The sequence below is a fragment of the Mugil cephalus genome, chromosome 9 (assembly GCF_022458985.1).
Source record: "Mugil cephalus isolate CIBA_MC_2020 chromosome 9, CIBA_Mcephalus_1.1, whole genome shotgun sequence".
In the NCBI taxonomy this organism is placed as follows: domain Eukaryota; kingdom Metazoa; phylum Chordata; class Actinopteri; order Mugiliformes; family Mugilidae; genus Mugil; species Mugil cephalus.
The window spans coordinates 27,151,118-27,165,891 of NC_061778.1; the positions used below are offsets into that span (position 1 = coordinate 27,151,118).

At 39.7% G+C, this 14,774-nt stretch overlaps 1 protein-coding gene across 2 annotated transcripts in view; it reads right to left on the reverse strand.

The window, feature by feature from the left end:
- pdgfd (platelet derived growth factor d) overlaps positions 1 to 14,774 on the reverse strand; it is a 51,077-nt gene that overhangs the window by 23,127 nt on the left and 13,176 nt on the right. The window contains exons 2-3 of one of the 2 annotated variants that reach the window (XM_047593253.1): positions 2,355 to 2,565; positions 197 to 374 (exon numbers count right to left, since the gene is read on the reverse strand). In XM_047593253.1, the coding sequence (XP_047449209.1) occupies positions 197 to 374; positions 2,355 to 2,565 (389 nt within the window). The remainder of the gene's footprint in view (positions 1 to 196; positions 375 to 2,354; positions 2,566 to 14,774) is intronic. The other variant, XM_047593254.1, reaches the window with a different exon arrangement.

A 14,774-nucleotide genomic window follows, 5' to 3' on the forward strand; every position in this document is an offset into this window, starting at 1 on the left:
TCAGCTTTTATCTGTTCCCGTATCATCTTATGGCTTTTCTTTATTGTCAAGTGCAGGTAAAGCATTAAAAGAAACATTTTACCTGGAACATTGCAGTTGTAGTCAGACTGCACCCCATATGATAAATTTTAAAACTTTAATATGTGCAAATAACAGCTCACAATTTATTGTGTATGCATAAGTTTGTGTCTCTCACCAGCAGTGTGTAGTAGACTTTGAATCCGGGCTTTGCAACAAAGTAATCATCAGACTTGAAGGTGACTCGGAGTGTGTTGCTTTTGGAGTTGATACTAGGTGGTGTCTTATGTCCACACCAGCGACCCCAAATTATAGTACTGGTCTCTGACTGGTCCTCCACTTCAACAAAGTCATACCTGCAGTAAGACAAAGGTTGAAAAACTGACTGAATGTATTTGTGTGTTCGTCCTCAACAACACATGAATGCCGGGAAGAAAATACAAAAGAAACTTTCATTAATACACAGGATAAGATGTTACAGTCCCGTGTGCCATGATCCCAGGCAAAACACATTTAGAAGCCCAGTCCAACTGAAAAACTGACCAGCAGGCTAGTAGTCAGCTACCAACTAGCAACCAACAAGAAGACACCAGCCAACTAGCCTAGACAACAGCAGCATGTAAGAAGTGATGGGATATATATGTACGACTACACTTCCACCAACACAATAGTAGGTTTAAATCGTAGTTTTCTTCCAGTAAAACTAACATTTTACTTTCTAAGTGAATTGATGAGGCCTGAGAATACAGTGACAAGTAGTCATCGCATTAAACATCACAGGTTTTGACATGTTCTGTTGTTTCTCTGTGCAATGAGGGATTGTTTGTCACTTCAGAAAATCACCAAACTTCATACTCAAAAATGTTACCCAATAGTCTGACTGAGTTACAACCTGTGTTGTGTTTCTTGCTGTTCTTGTGTCTATCTCAGCTATTACTTTAAAGAATAAGAAATATGGAAAAAGATACTAAAATAATCCAGAAAAATCTACTGTAGCTGTGTTGTGTTTTATATGAGCCTAGTTGCTAAATGCTAACACTAACATGCTGACATTTGACATGCTTATAATGTCACCACATTCACCATCTTAGTTTAGTGTGTTGGTTTGCTAACATTTGCTTATTTGCATGAATGTCAGTTACGCAGTTAAGCCATGTTCAGATTTGTGAAATAGTCATATAGGCCATATTCACACCAGGCTCGTTTAGTCCACTTGAAAGTGACCTTTTCTCTGTTGTGGACCTTTTGGGTAGGTGTGAATACAAATCAGCGGACTCTGGTGCGGATCAAACAAGAGAACAGAGACCACCTCTGCAGCTGGGACTCGGTTCACTTGTTTGGTTTGCACCAGAGTCCATAACGAACCCTGGTACACTTCATTTGTCCTCTGAATGCAATCCAAACCTTTTCCGAACCAAATGCAAAATCTGAACGCCGTTTTGGATTAAACAGGCTTCCATTTGTAACAGTTCACCTTAGGATCTTTTCAGGACAATAGTACCTTTTAATGTAGTTAATGTCATTTAAGCACATTTGGCAATAAACAGTCACCGTTAAGGGCCAGTTTTGGGATCTTAGGCCAGTGGTGGTAAATTTAGACAACAACAATTTTGTGGGAAATGTTTTAGAATAACTAATTACCCAGCAATTGATGTCCAAGTCTGTTGTCAAACACACACACATTCAATGTGGCAAACAAGATTTGAGAAACAAGACAAAGCTCCTTTTTTCCCTTCTTTCTTCTTAATCAAACGTCTCCTCCCCCTGCTCCCACTCCCCTGCTGCTCCCACCTTGATTTTTTGTGAAAGTGCTTACAAAGACGGCTGAGTTGCATATGTGGATTAAAAAGTCTATTTTCTCCCCTCAGCCCTCAAGGACGAAACTTCTTATACTTGCCAAGAAAGCTAACTTTAAATATCCATTTCTCTTGTTGCGATTCCACCACCGTAAACCTTTTTATAGTCTTTACTTTCATGTAGCCTATTTTTAATCACAATTTACTGCTGGTGTGCATACATTAGCAAATCACTTCCACATATTTAACACTTCCTGCCCTTTTTAACTTGGGACTTTCACACAATATTTTTTTCCCTGTCCTCTTTGTCACTCCAAACTTTTTTGTCCATTGTCCTTCAATCCTTTCATCTGAATTATCTCCTTTTATGCTGCTGTTAATTCATCAGTGCTCCCTCTTCTTACTGCTCAGTATCTCAGTCTTTCTTTACTTGATTCAGGTATTGTCTTCCTCCCAAAATAACCTTTCTATATCCTTTGCTCTAATCCTCTTTCTGAACTCCATCAGTTAGTTTTGTTCTGTTCATATATCATGCTTTACCTGCACACTCCATTCTCAGCCTCCTCCAGGCCGAAGCGTCCCTCAAACTCCAGGTGTATGCGGGTCCCCGGCGGCGACAGCAGTTTCCATGACAACAGCAGGTTGCGAGGGTAAGCGTTGGGGTAGCGTGGGCTTTGGATGGCTCCACCCACTGGTGTTACAGTGATGTTTTCTTCTTTGTGGTACAAGTCTGTGGTGAGGCGATTGCTGTCTGTTAGTGGTTACAACTGTTAGTCCAGTTATACTGTAAGTAATAACAAAAGAGCAGACATGTCTCTGTGACGATACAATGCAAATCCATGTGCACAAACAAATTTTCAAGAATGCTTGCACAGATAGACGCAAATAGATAGACATTTTGTTTGAATTAAAATTAAAATTTCTAAACACTTCACTTAAACAATCTTAGAGTGGATTTGTTTTTTATGTATGTTTTCTAAGTGTGACCAAGATTTGAACACATTGTGACATTTTACACTGTGTGCTCGACAAGTAATGTATTAGAGAGACTGTAAATGATCTCGAAGATAGCTATCTATCTCACCTTTAGAATAATTCTATATGGCAGAAAATTACAAAAGAATCTGAATCCTTGGTCATATTGCTCTGTCGTCTTAACATTCATTATCATCAGATTTCGATTTCGGCACAAGTGGAGAAAAGGTCAAGGGGTTAGCAATAATATTTGTATTTATTGTATGAAGGTCATCAGATTTGAATACTGGCCAATCACCAAGAGTAACACCCTGTTTTATAGCAACTCTTGAGAGCCAGTGAAAGACAAATAATCATGTAAAAACTGCTATCCATCACTGACTCTGATTATCATCTTTATCACATTATTGACTGCTTCTATAAACTGTAATGGTACATTCTAAAGTTGGACTGAAAGTATAATGATTGCTTATCAGTGCTAATAAACACCACAGTCACGCCCACTGATTACCTTGCTGTGACTAATCAATGCAATCATACAGTAAATCTAATTTCATCACTGCATGACAACACTATTTAATTGCTCTCACAATTTAGTGTCTGACTTCCTGACAACTAGTAAAAAAAATGTCTTTACACATACACGTACACCCTCAGAAGGTCAAGCAATTTGCTGAAGTAGGCTGACAGAGCTGCATTTTCTGAGTGGTGTGTGTGTGTGTGTGTGTTTCTTTTATGAATACATAATCAAGGCTCCATGGTCTGCACCCCTGGGAGATGATGATAATGCTTTGGCCTTCTTTTCCACCTCTTTATTACAACAACCCTCTATTTCTCCTCCTGTCCCGTCCCATTTTTTTTTACTTTCTCTTCCTCCCTTTGTTCCTTGTTCTCTACAGACTAATTCTGTCCAATTCTGCCTTCTTTAGCAGTCACACCTTCCACTAATTTTGACTTGAGCTATGAACACAGAGTATTTCCACACTTGACTGTATAGGACACTGCATGCTCTGTTAGTTTTGAACTCTGGCCCTCATGTGCAACGTGTAAATGTGTGTACATGTTGTGTATTTGGGTAGATTTTGTTTGTAATGAAATTCTTCCACACTGCTGATCAGACCTCAAAATCACTCAGTCATCAAAAAAGTGCTTATGTGTCAGGAACGTTAACCCACTTATGTGTCTTGGGAATACAGTTCGATGTGTGTGTATGTGTCTTTCTGTGTTGTTTTTAATGTGACTACTTTATATTTGTAATGTGTCTAACCAGTGTGTTTCTTAGCATATACTATATGTTCGTATGTGTATATGAAGGCAAATATGACACTTTCTTAGAATATCTCTGAAGTGTTTGTAGTCATCTATCTCAGGCTGAGAGAAATCAGTCCGTCACATAATCCTAGTACCACATAGCCACACTATTTGTGGGGGTGCTTGGGAATGTGCTTTTCCTGTAAGCATCAATAACATTAACATGCTGATCTGCATGCACAGGTAAGGTAAGAGTGTGCTTCTGTGAGCATTAAGAAGGAAGAAGACAAATGGTCACACTGTTGAACTTCATATAAGTCATGCAGTGTTGTCAGACTGAATGAATGCAAATGATCCAAAGATTAGGAAAGAGATTTCCATTAAATATCCATTCACAAGAATTGACAGATAGTGACTACAGTTTTGCCAGCTGCAAAGTATGTGATTTTGGGTGATGGCCTCATACAGACTGAGGATTAAGCAGAATCCTGAGGAACCCAACAGATACAGTATACCGTATATAGGGTATAGCGTATATGTAAAGGTATAGGTATAATGTGCATATTTCATTTATTTTTTTCCCTAAAATTAGTCGGAAAATGATAGAAGCTACAGTCAGTCAGCACCTCAGCATCATATAGCCACATGGTCAGATCCGGCATCTGCAGAGCCAGTGAACTGTTCAAATGAGAAGCAGTCATTACTGGGCTTAACCATGCATGTAAAGTCATGTTGTTCCAGCAAATCACATCGGCACAAGTTTCAGCTGAATTTGTCACTCTCACTTTTGTTTTGCATCAAACTAACAATGTCAAGAAATCTGTAAAGCCTCAATACATGTTTGTCTGTAAAATACTGTGGCTGGTCAACGTTTGGACGCAAATGGATGGACTCTTACGTACAGTATCTTGAATAAATAATGGGGTTACTTTATCATAATATAATTAACTACAGTTATCAGTCTTAAGGTTTTTATAGAGATTTGCTAAGGTTCCATTCTTTGCACTTTTTTCCAGAAATTTGCCAAGTGATATCATAGGATATGTGGCTGTTAAGTACTTTCCATCAAATCCATAAAACTTGAAAACAGAACTCATTAATACATGTGTTTTAAAGGATCCCTGCTCTAAACCGTTATGTAACATTTATCTCCTGAAAACCTGACAGAAAGTTAATGTACTGCAATCTAAGTTAATATGATGATGTGTTGATGATATCACTGACTGTCTGAAATCCTACTTTTAAAGACTCTCCCTCCCTCTCCCTCTCTCTCTCCCCTTCTCTCTCTCTCTCACACACAGTGAGCACTGGCCAAAATGTCCTCACTCTACACAAAAGTCCTCAGTCTGATGGTATAAAACTTAAACTGGTTCTCTGAAAGATAGCTGTACAAATACACGCATGCATGCATGCACACACACACCCACCTACACACACACACACACACACACACACACACACAATGTCTGACTCTGGCAATTAAGCTTTCAGACTCCTGATCTGACACTTAAATAACTGTGACAATGATGCTGCGTGACTGTTTGTGTGTTGGTAGGGCAGATGAAATTCTATCCGTGTGTGTGTCTGCAAGTGCGCTAGGATGCATGCGGGTAAATTCTCACTAATTAAACTTGGCTCTCCCACCTCCAGTGCCAGGGTGTGATGTTCTTCATGGCTCTAAGATCTATTTCTGATCCAAGTGCCAATCACACTCTAATCACCCAGCAACATGGTGCATCAGAGGCTGAGAAATAGCTGTGTCGAGAAAATACCGAAGTCTCTGTGAAAAGAAGTGGTGATGAAGACAAGATATTGAACTTTCTATTTCTCTCTTAATCAAAAGTTAATTTTGGTGAAGTAAGTGGTGTGGAAACCATTAACAGATGAGCATTAAACTTTACTGCTACTTTTAATCCTAGTCTTAAATCTGTGCAAGCCAAACTATTTTCTTGAGTGACAGTGCAAATGATAGATTCCAACTCGGAGAAATACTCCCACAGGACATTACTTATAACAAGGCGACCCTATTTCTTACAACTGCCGTACCCTGTCTAACATATCCTGTGTGACTTTCAACTTCTTAAAATTAATTCCAGTAAACCACAACACAAGCTAACAGGACACACATAATACATTCGACTGTGAAAAAAATCCCAAGAGAAATCTGATGCTTCTGTTTACGTTCTTGGTGCTGGTCCAATTTTCTATCTAAAAGATGGGTTTTAAACAGTTGTGGTGTGGGATTTAATGTGCTGTGACCTTATGAACTAAGTAATTGCACCAGTTTTATAAAAAGCTAATTTGGCAATGCTGTTAATAGAGCATTTGCATTCTGCTGGAGAGTTAGATGAGAAGACTGTCGCTCAAATCTGCCTTTAAAAACTTGTGAACTTACAGTTCTGTGCCCTTAAAACACGCTTGGTGTTTAAATGTTAACATTAGACATAAGATGTGAGAACGTTGCTAGGTAGCCATTGCTGTCATTAAACCACTGAGGCTACGGCATTCACACTAGTAGTAAGGGAGCAACAAAGCATGATACATTTTCAATAGGAGCTGCAGATGCTCCCTTGTCACTGCATGTCAGGGAGACCCACAACATGAACATTTTTTGTTGCTTCTCTTCAATTAGCCAATGCCCGTTACAAACCCACCCCCACCCGCCCACCCTCCATGTTCGATGTTATGCTTGAGGTAAAGTGTTACAGTTTTTGGTGCTGGCAGAGTGAACGCACCATAACAGTTTAGCATGTTAACGTCTAAATAACTTATATATATTAGAAATATATATTAATATAAAAAATGCATAGGCAGAATGAAAGAAGAAGGCTGTTGACAACATAATGCCATAATGCTACAGCCACCATGCGGTTAGCTTAACTGAGAATGACTTCTCAACATCTCAACAAAAGAATAACAAAAGGAATAGTGCTGCACTATTTCTGGATAAACAGAAACTTCAGACAGATTCTAGTTGAACTCCTGATTTGGCACAGATGAACCTATGGACATTTCTCCACTAAAGATAATAGCTTAACAAACCCTCTGTTATAGTTAACACAGAATCGTTTGCTGTCACTGTCAGTTATCTGCTTAAATGTTTATTCATCTGTGTTTGGTAACAGAATGTACAACATTGCCCATTAGCAGCAAAACTGCCGCTTAACACTGGGAGTGTCTGTGAATGTTTGTGGGTTTGCATGTGCATATCTGATTCTCACTACAAATGGGTCGGCGTGCATTAGTTGTAAAACTGAACTTGGACCCTCAGAGTATTTCCACCCATGACAACTAAACAAAAGCCTTCTCTTGTGAATGTGCGTGTGTGCATGTGTGTATTTATGAGTGTGTGTGTGTGTGCACATCTGTGATGCTTATCAGAGCCTATGGTGGCTCCACTGTTTTGTCACTCGCTCATGACAAATCAGCTTTAAATATTCTCCCTTTTTTCTCAGTCACGCTCACATGAGCAGAAAGGCATGAAAAAGACATACACACACACCCTGTGGGTGAACGCTGCATGCCAAGGGGTGTCAGCTTTGGTCAGCATCGGCTCCTGCCCCACACTCTTTCCTCTTCTTCACTTCCCTGGATTCCTTCCTAACCACAACAGAAACAGTGGAGCTCTATGGTCATTTTTATGTTTTTCCAAAAAATATTTGATGACCCAAGCTAATCATGTGTCACTATAAATAGTTCAACATGTGTTATCTTCTTCTTCTTCTGTAATATCATTCTCTTTTCTTTCAGGTCATTATTTATAGTGAAGCCCTACCTTCTTGCTAAAGCAAATGAGCTTCAGTCACTTTCTTGTATACATGTGCAAGGCAGTCAGTGTAAAAGTGTGGGGTATTGGGACGCTCGAGTGGAGTGACGGCATGGTGAAGCACAGTAGAACATATTCAAGGATTATGAGACCGGAAGGACTTTGCAGTTATTCTCCAGTCTAAATAGTGAGATGATAAAGAAAGAAGTACATGTTTAAAGAAAGGATGTGTGGGAGTGTCCAGTACATTAGGCAGGCCACATAGGCATTCATTTGAGAGCTACATATGTGTCAAGGCAGCATGTCCATGAATTATAGAGCAACAGCAGGAGTGCATATATATGTATAATTATAGAAGAAAACATATTACTTGCACCATGTCCTTTCAGTTGGACACAAGAGAGCTGTTATATTAGCTGGACAGCCATAAAGTTGTGGTCAGAGTAAGTAAGTAAGAAAGTAAATTAGATCAAATGAATATGAATTCCCATGAAACACTTTTTTTAAAAAACAGGAAACTTTTCTTTGATGTAAAATACTTATATTCCATATTTGTAGGTAAAATTTAACTATAAATATGGAATATAAGTTTGAATGTCAAAGGACATACATAAGTAGTGCTCTGTGTGCTTCTTGAAAAGAGGAGAAATGTAGTATACACAAAGCTGAAATGTAGCCACACCAGAAGATGACACTTATTTTTGAATTTTCAGCTGCCAGTCAATGGAGGTCTTTTCGATTGTATGTCCAAAGTCTACGTGCAATTGCTATACTTTCATAATAGCATATACTAAAATTCAGTTTTTAGTTTTACTGTAATTCTTTTTATTTGTGTTTTTTTTGTGATTGATAGTACACACAGAACAAGTAGTAATGTGACAGCAGGGTAATGGTAAATGTTGTTCATATATACTGTTGGTACTAAAAGCACTTCACACTCACAGTCACAATGGCACATCTACCCATTCATTCACACATTCAAACACCAGTGCCATTCCCTGGGAGAAACTTAGGGTTCAGCGAACACATGCTTAAGAACACTTCGGCATGTAGTCCATCTAAACCACTGACCTTCTGCTTCGTGACAACTCGCTTTACCTACCATGACACAGCTGTAGAGGAGGGAGGGGATTCAGTGAGTTTTAGCGTTGACAGAAAAGCTTTTGAAGCTGTTAAGTGGGCGGCTACAGAGTTGAGCTAATCTATACATAATATCTTTGTATCTTTGTATCTGATGATGACTGATACAGTACTAAATTCCCCATGCCGGCGGGAGAACGTAGATTTTACCACAGTGTCTAAACATTTCAGGTAGTACATACAAGCAAAGGTTTATCAATTCAGTCTGAATCTGGAATGTCCACTAGCTACAAAATGTCAGATACTAAGTTAAGTGATTTAAGAATTGTATATCGGTGAAATAAATGTATTTATTTGCTTCAACTTTCTGAAACGCCTGCATAGAAACAACTTGGTTGCCTGGTAACAATCTCTCAAATATATTGTATTTCAACTCCTTGCCTCAGTGACATCAGTAATAGGACACGCACCCACACATGCACACACACGCGCGCACACACAAACACTCATGCATGTTATCTCGTGCCACAAACCTACAGTACAAGTCAGACACACAGTGATCCACAATTTTCTGCCATTCGCTTTCTTAGAGCATCATTTCTTATTTTCACAACAGTAAAACTAAAAGTTCATCGTGACCTAGCACTTGTCCTTATAACCCCCTGCCTGGGGACAATTTTAGTACAATCCAAATCACGGCAGGGTGTTTGTCTCTCTCCGTTCTCTACTCATAGGAGGGGTTACACCCTCTGTGTGTGTCTGTGTGGGTGGATGTTTTCAGTGTGAGTGTCAGCATGTGAGAGGGTGCATGAAAAAAGAGTTTATGTGTGCTATACATGGTTAAATGCACACCTTTGTTTAAAGATTTTGAAGATTTTGTGTAAGTGCATTTGTGTGTGTGAACATGTGTGTAACAGAGCGTGTGTGGTTCTTTGAAGCTGAAACAAAAGCATACCCTGTGACACAGACAGAGGACGTTAGACAAACAATTGTAGACCTGACCAAAACACTGTATACTGAGGAAGAGGACCATGTAGGGCTCAAAGTGGACATCCTCACGGACAGAGAAAGCATGAGAGGGGGCAAACAGACTGTCAGAGTCAGACAATACAAACATGGACAAAATGAAAGTGAAGACCTGATGAGAAGCAAGAATGAGACAGAGCAACAATTAGGAAGGGGGTATGGATGAGAGAGAAACGGGGGAGACAGTGACTGAGTGAGATGAAGGACAGAGGCGATACGAAAGGAGACTAATGGAAAACAGGGAGACAATGTACAGGCAGAACAAATAAAGAAAAAGGGAGCAGTGGCAGTAGAGACGCAGAAAGAGAAACACTGGCAAACACACTGTGCCACCTCACACTGTACAGTATAAGCTACACCAAAGAGAATGTCTCATAAATAAGCAAGTTTATAACTTTTGGTGTGTATTTGCAAAGCCAAGCGTGTTTTGCTTACTTTGTTGAGATCATTTTAGTGCAAATTTGTCGTTATCTCACTCTTTTCATCTATTTCAAAGGCTGACACAAAGAAATAAGATCACTGGAAAGCTGTGACTCCCATTGCGTTTATTTATCCCCCCTTTGCCACTAGAGCTTTTTAGGTGGTTCTTACTTCTTCACCACAAGTTTCTTTCCACAAGAGTTTCAACGGTCCTTTTGGGTCTTTCATTTCATTAGCATCCACTTAACTTTTGCAAGTGCCTCACAGGCCTCTATGACTCAACACCTGTTGATGGGTACAAATTAGCCTAATGGGTCTGAAGAAGAGAGCTGCTCTCAGCTATGAGGTCTAAATCTGCATTTATAAAGCTGAAATCATTGAGACCCTCCCCAGCTCATGATACTGCATTGATTAATTTGTGAATATTTATTGGTGCCATGTCATATTGTAAATAGTTGAATCAAATTTTTCTCAAATGCAATTAAAAAATATCAAGAGAGGATTGTGTTTTGGCCACAAATGAATCAACTTCATATTGCACAGACATGTTTTTATGCTTTTATGCCCTACATATTTTTTTCTGACTATTGCACAGTAGGACTGTTGTGCATCAATCAGCATTCAAAACCAACTGTCAGCACACTACATCTACAAATTCATGAAATACTTATTAATGAAAACAAGACACAGCTTTACTCTTGTGTCAACAAGCTAATCTCTGTATTGCACTAAGCTTACATCTCTACATTCTCCTTGTATTGTGCCAAACCAATTAGAATGCTCCTGTCCTCTGCTCTGATGTGCTGCTGTTTAGCACTTTGACTAAGCTTGCTGAATAATGCAGAGGGGACCAACACTCGCTGAGTCAGCAATGAGGACAGGTCAGTGGAGACACTGTGATTGAACTACTTGGGCAGCTTTGACACATGAACACACACAAGCAGATGCATGAGTGCCTGCCATATACGCATTAAGACTATGGTAGAAGAGAATGTACAGTCCTGTGCACAAATCAAATGGAGGAGATGGGACTCAAATTATTAATCTAAATTAAAGAATATTTCATGGTCACCATATTTGCTCCTTCAACACTACATAATGTAGTAATATAATTAATGCCAGATAGGATTTAGCTACACATCTTTCTCCAAATCTTCCGAGCTGGTGCCATAGAATGATCATTGTTTGTGGTTATTTATTTTAATGGTGCTAAATCAATTGAATTAAATATTTTGTTATCTCAGGATAACAAACCTCATTTTCTTGTGATAGCCGTTTCATTTATCTCATTATCTGAAGAAAACAAAAGGCAGATTTTTCATGATAGCAAGATAATTCATCACGAAAAAGACTTTTGTCTTCTCAAGATCAGGAAAGATAATGATCGAGACACCTGGTTTCATTTTTACTCATGGCTGTTGAGGAAGATCAACCCTGAGGTGCAAGTGGCCAAAGAGGTTCATCCTTTCCTTCAATAACATGCACATATCTGAGTGTTGTATTTTGCCTTCAGGCCTTTCCAGTTTTATTAAAAAATAATTGCTAATGTGGCCTTTCTCTGCTTCCATAGAAAAAACATGCAAAACTCCCTCACTTTCAATAATACACAAAAATACACTGTCATGCCATCTTGCCAATGATGTCACATCCACATATAGTACAGCTGCATGGAATGGACAGAAGGAAGAGGAGGAATCAAAGTGTGCAAAAGTGTTGCCTACTTATTTCATCTGCCATGTTATCTCTTTGTTTAACTCAGTCTCTGTACTGTTAAGAATGTAAACCATCGCACATACTGCTTCCAAACACTAATGTAAATCAAACCAAGGAGGGTTATCTGTTCTGTAAAACTTCTGCTTGATTACAGTGTGAGACTTTAAATGTTGCCACATATCAAAAAATACCAGGAGACCCTTGACTGGCAAATGTCAAGGATGCCACTTTAAATGCACAATTCACATTTATGCCTCCCCAACCACTACCACCCACCCACTCCACACACAGAGTGTGTGTGTGATTGTGTGTCTTTGTGAGTACATTTAGTTAGGTATTTAAAGCGTTAATGCGCTAATGCCTGTGAGAGTATTATGAAAGTGTGTGTGTGTGTGTGTGTGTGTGTGTGTGTGTGTGTGTGTGTGTGTGTGTGTGTGTGTGTGTGTTTGTAAGGCTTGTTAGAGAAGCAGTTGGCTCCTGCTGACAGCTACTGCAGTCTGAACAGCGGGGCTGACGAGGACAATCAATTAGCCCTGCACTGCACATGCACGCCGCACACACACACACACACACACACACACACACACACACACACATAATTCAGCAGCATAGTACATGCAGCTCTAACATAAAAAGAAAAACATTCAGTGAGTAACATTTGCAAAAAAAAAAATCTTTGCTGTATATTTCAAACACTTTTCAATAAACCATAAATGTTAACTTAAAGAGGAAGAAACTGGGAAATTGTTTCAGGACTGTATAAGCAGTCTCTCTCTCTCTCTCTCTCTCTCTCTCTCTATGTTTTTTGCTAAGCCCCCTAGCACAAGTTTATCAGCTTTGATCCCTCTAAGGCGGTTTGGACCCTGTTTACTAGATGTATGTTTGTGTGTTTGCTCTGAGCGCTGTGTGTGATGCTGAGCAGATGCTGATGTTTTGACAGCCATCCTGCTCTCAGTCTCAGTCAGTCTGCCTCACATCATCTGCATTTGCACGTATTCAAGCCAGGCCGTCTCCGCCAAGAGCAGCATTCCCTGTGAGTGTGCGTATGGTCCGAGAACAGGGTTAAGCAGTGGTCTGACTGTCAGTGTTTATTTGACCTTCTATCTAGCACTGGATCACTTATCTGGCTGTAGACTCCACAGTAGCACATAATGCCATCCCCCTGCCATTTCTCCCCCTTCTTCTTTTATTTCCTGCCTGTCTTCTGCGTCTGTTTCTGCCTCAACTTTTCTTTCTGCCACTCTCTCGTTTCTCTCCTTTGATATCCCTCTAACAATGCCTTCTCCCTCTTCCATGTCCCCTATCCCTCTCTGCTCTGTATTTCTATTCATTGTTTCTCTCTCTTTCTCTCTCTCTCTTCAGCAATCCACTGCTGTATAGATACCAAAATTCAGAGAGAGTTAATGACAAAATGAAAACAGGAGAGGGGAAGCTAATGAAGACAAGAGTAGACAGGGGAAGAGGGAGAGAGGCAGTGGACGAATTGCTGAGATACACAAATGGAGAATCTGAGAGAGAGAGGGAAATATAGGGAGAAATGCTGACAGTTGGAAGGAAGGAAAAATGTTTGACAGAGGAGGGGGGGAAGGAATCTCTTTCATTTATCTCAGGGCACAATTGTCAGTAACACAGACAAACTTTGCACTAGAGGATTTGTCAAACTATGTCTTTCACACACCCACACATCTCCCTCCCCTCCCTCTTTCTCTCTATATTTACTTCTCTATCTCTCTTTTTAGATCTGATCGGGATCAGGCGAGTTCCAGTGAACTTCACAGATACTTGATCAGTTTGGGATCTAATGAGATGGAGGCCAGGTCAACACCCTGTGCTGTTTTTCAGTTGTTTTTTTGTTTGTTTGTTTGTTTGTTTCAGTTGTTCCTCAAGTGTCAAGTCACTGGTCACAATGTTATGCCTGATCAGTGTATACACACACACACACACAACATAAATACCTTCCTTCAGTGGAGACGAATCTCCTAGGGTAAGAACTGTTCCTGCTCTCATCTTTCCGCAGTGTCACTCCTGACATTTGTCATGTTTTCTAACTTCGCGCTGTGAGCAGAAAGCAGAACCCCACTGGCGTCGTGCCATTTTTCAGTCTGTATCTTGCACCTCTCTGCAAGTTTCATAGGAAATTGAAACCAATTGGAAGATATAATTCCTTTGTGCCATTTTCTTCTGTAAATATTCCAGAGTCTACTATTTATCTGCACTACCATATTTCATCAACATTTCACACTTGAATGAAGCCGACAGAAAATCCTTTACACACAATGAATGAGTTGATTGCAAAATTCTGCTGTGGTTTGTTGCCTCTTAGAATTCCTGATAGTGGCAATATTTTAGTTTTATTAGCTGACCTGTTGTATGAAATGGCTGCAGTAAATCTGGTTTGCTGTGTCAAGTAACCCATCCCTTCTCTTTGGCACACAGGTTTGTGAATTCTAGATTAGGTTTTGAAGAACATGAGAATCATTTTACATGTCTAAGAATGCCAAAGTGATATACTTCAGTGTGATTGCTTTGGTTCAGAGCTGATGTTTGGTGTAAGGCTTCTAAACTCATCAGAACCCTGAAGGGCATGTGCAACAACAGACATTAAGACGTGGAGGTAATAATTTTCCTCAAGGAATGACCTTATCTCAGAGCAGAACATGTTCCAGAAAGTGGCTATAAAATGCTGCCATGTGAACAGCTGCAGCATCGAGTAAAAGCAAAAGTAACAG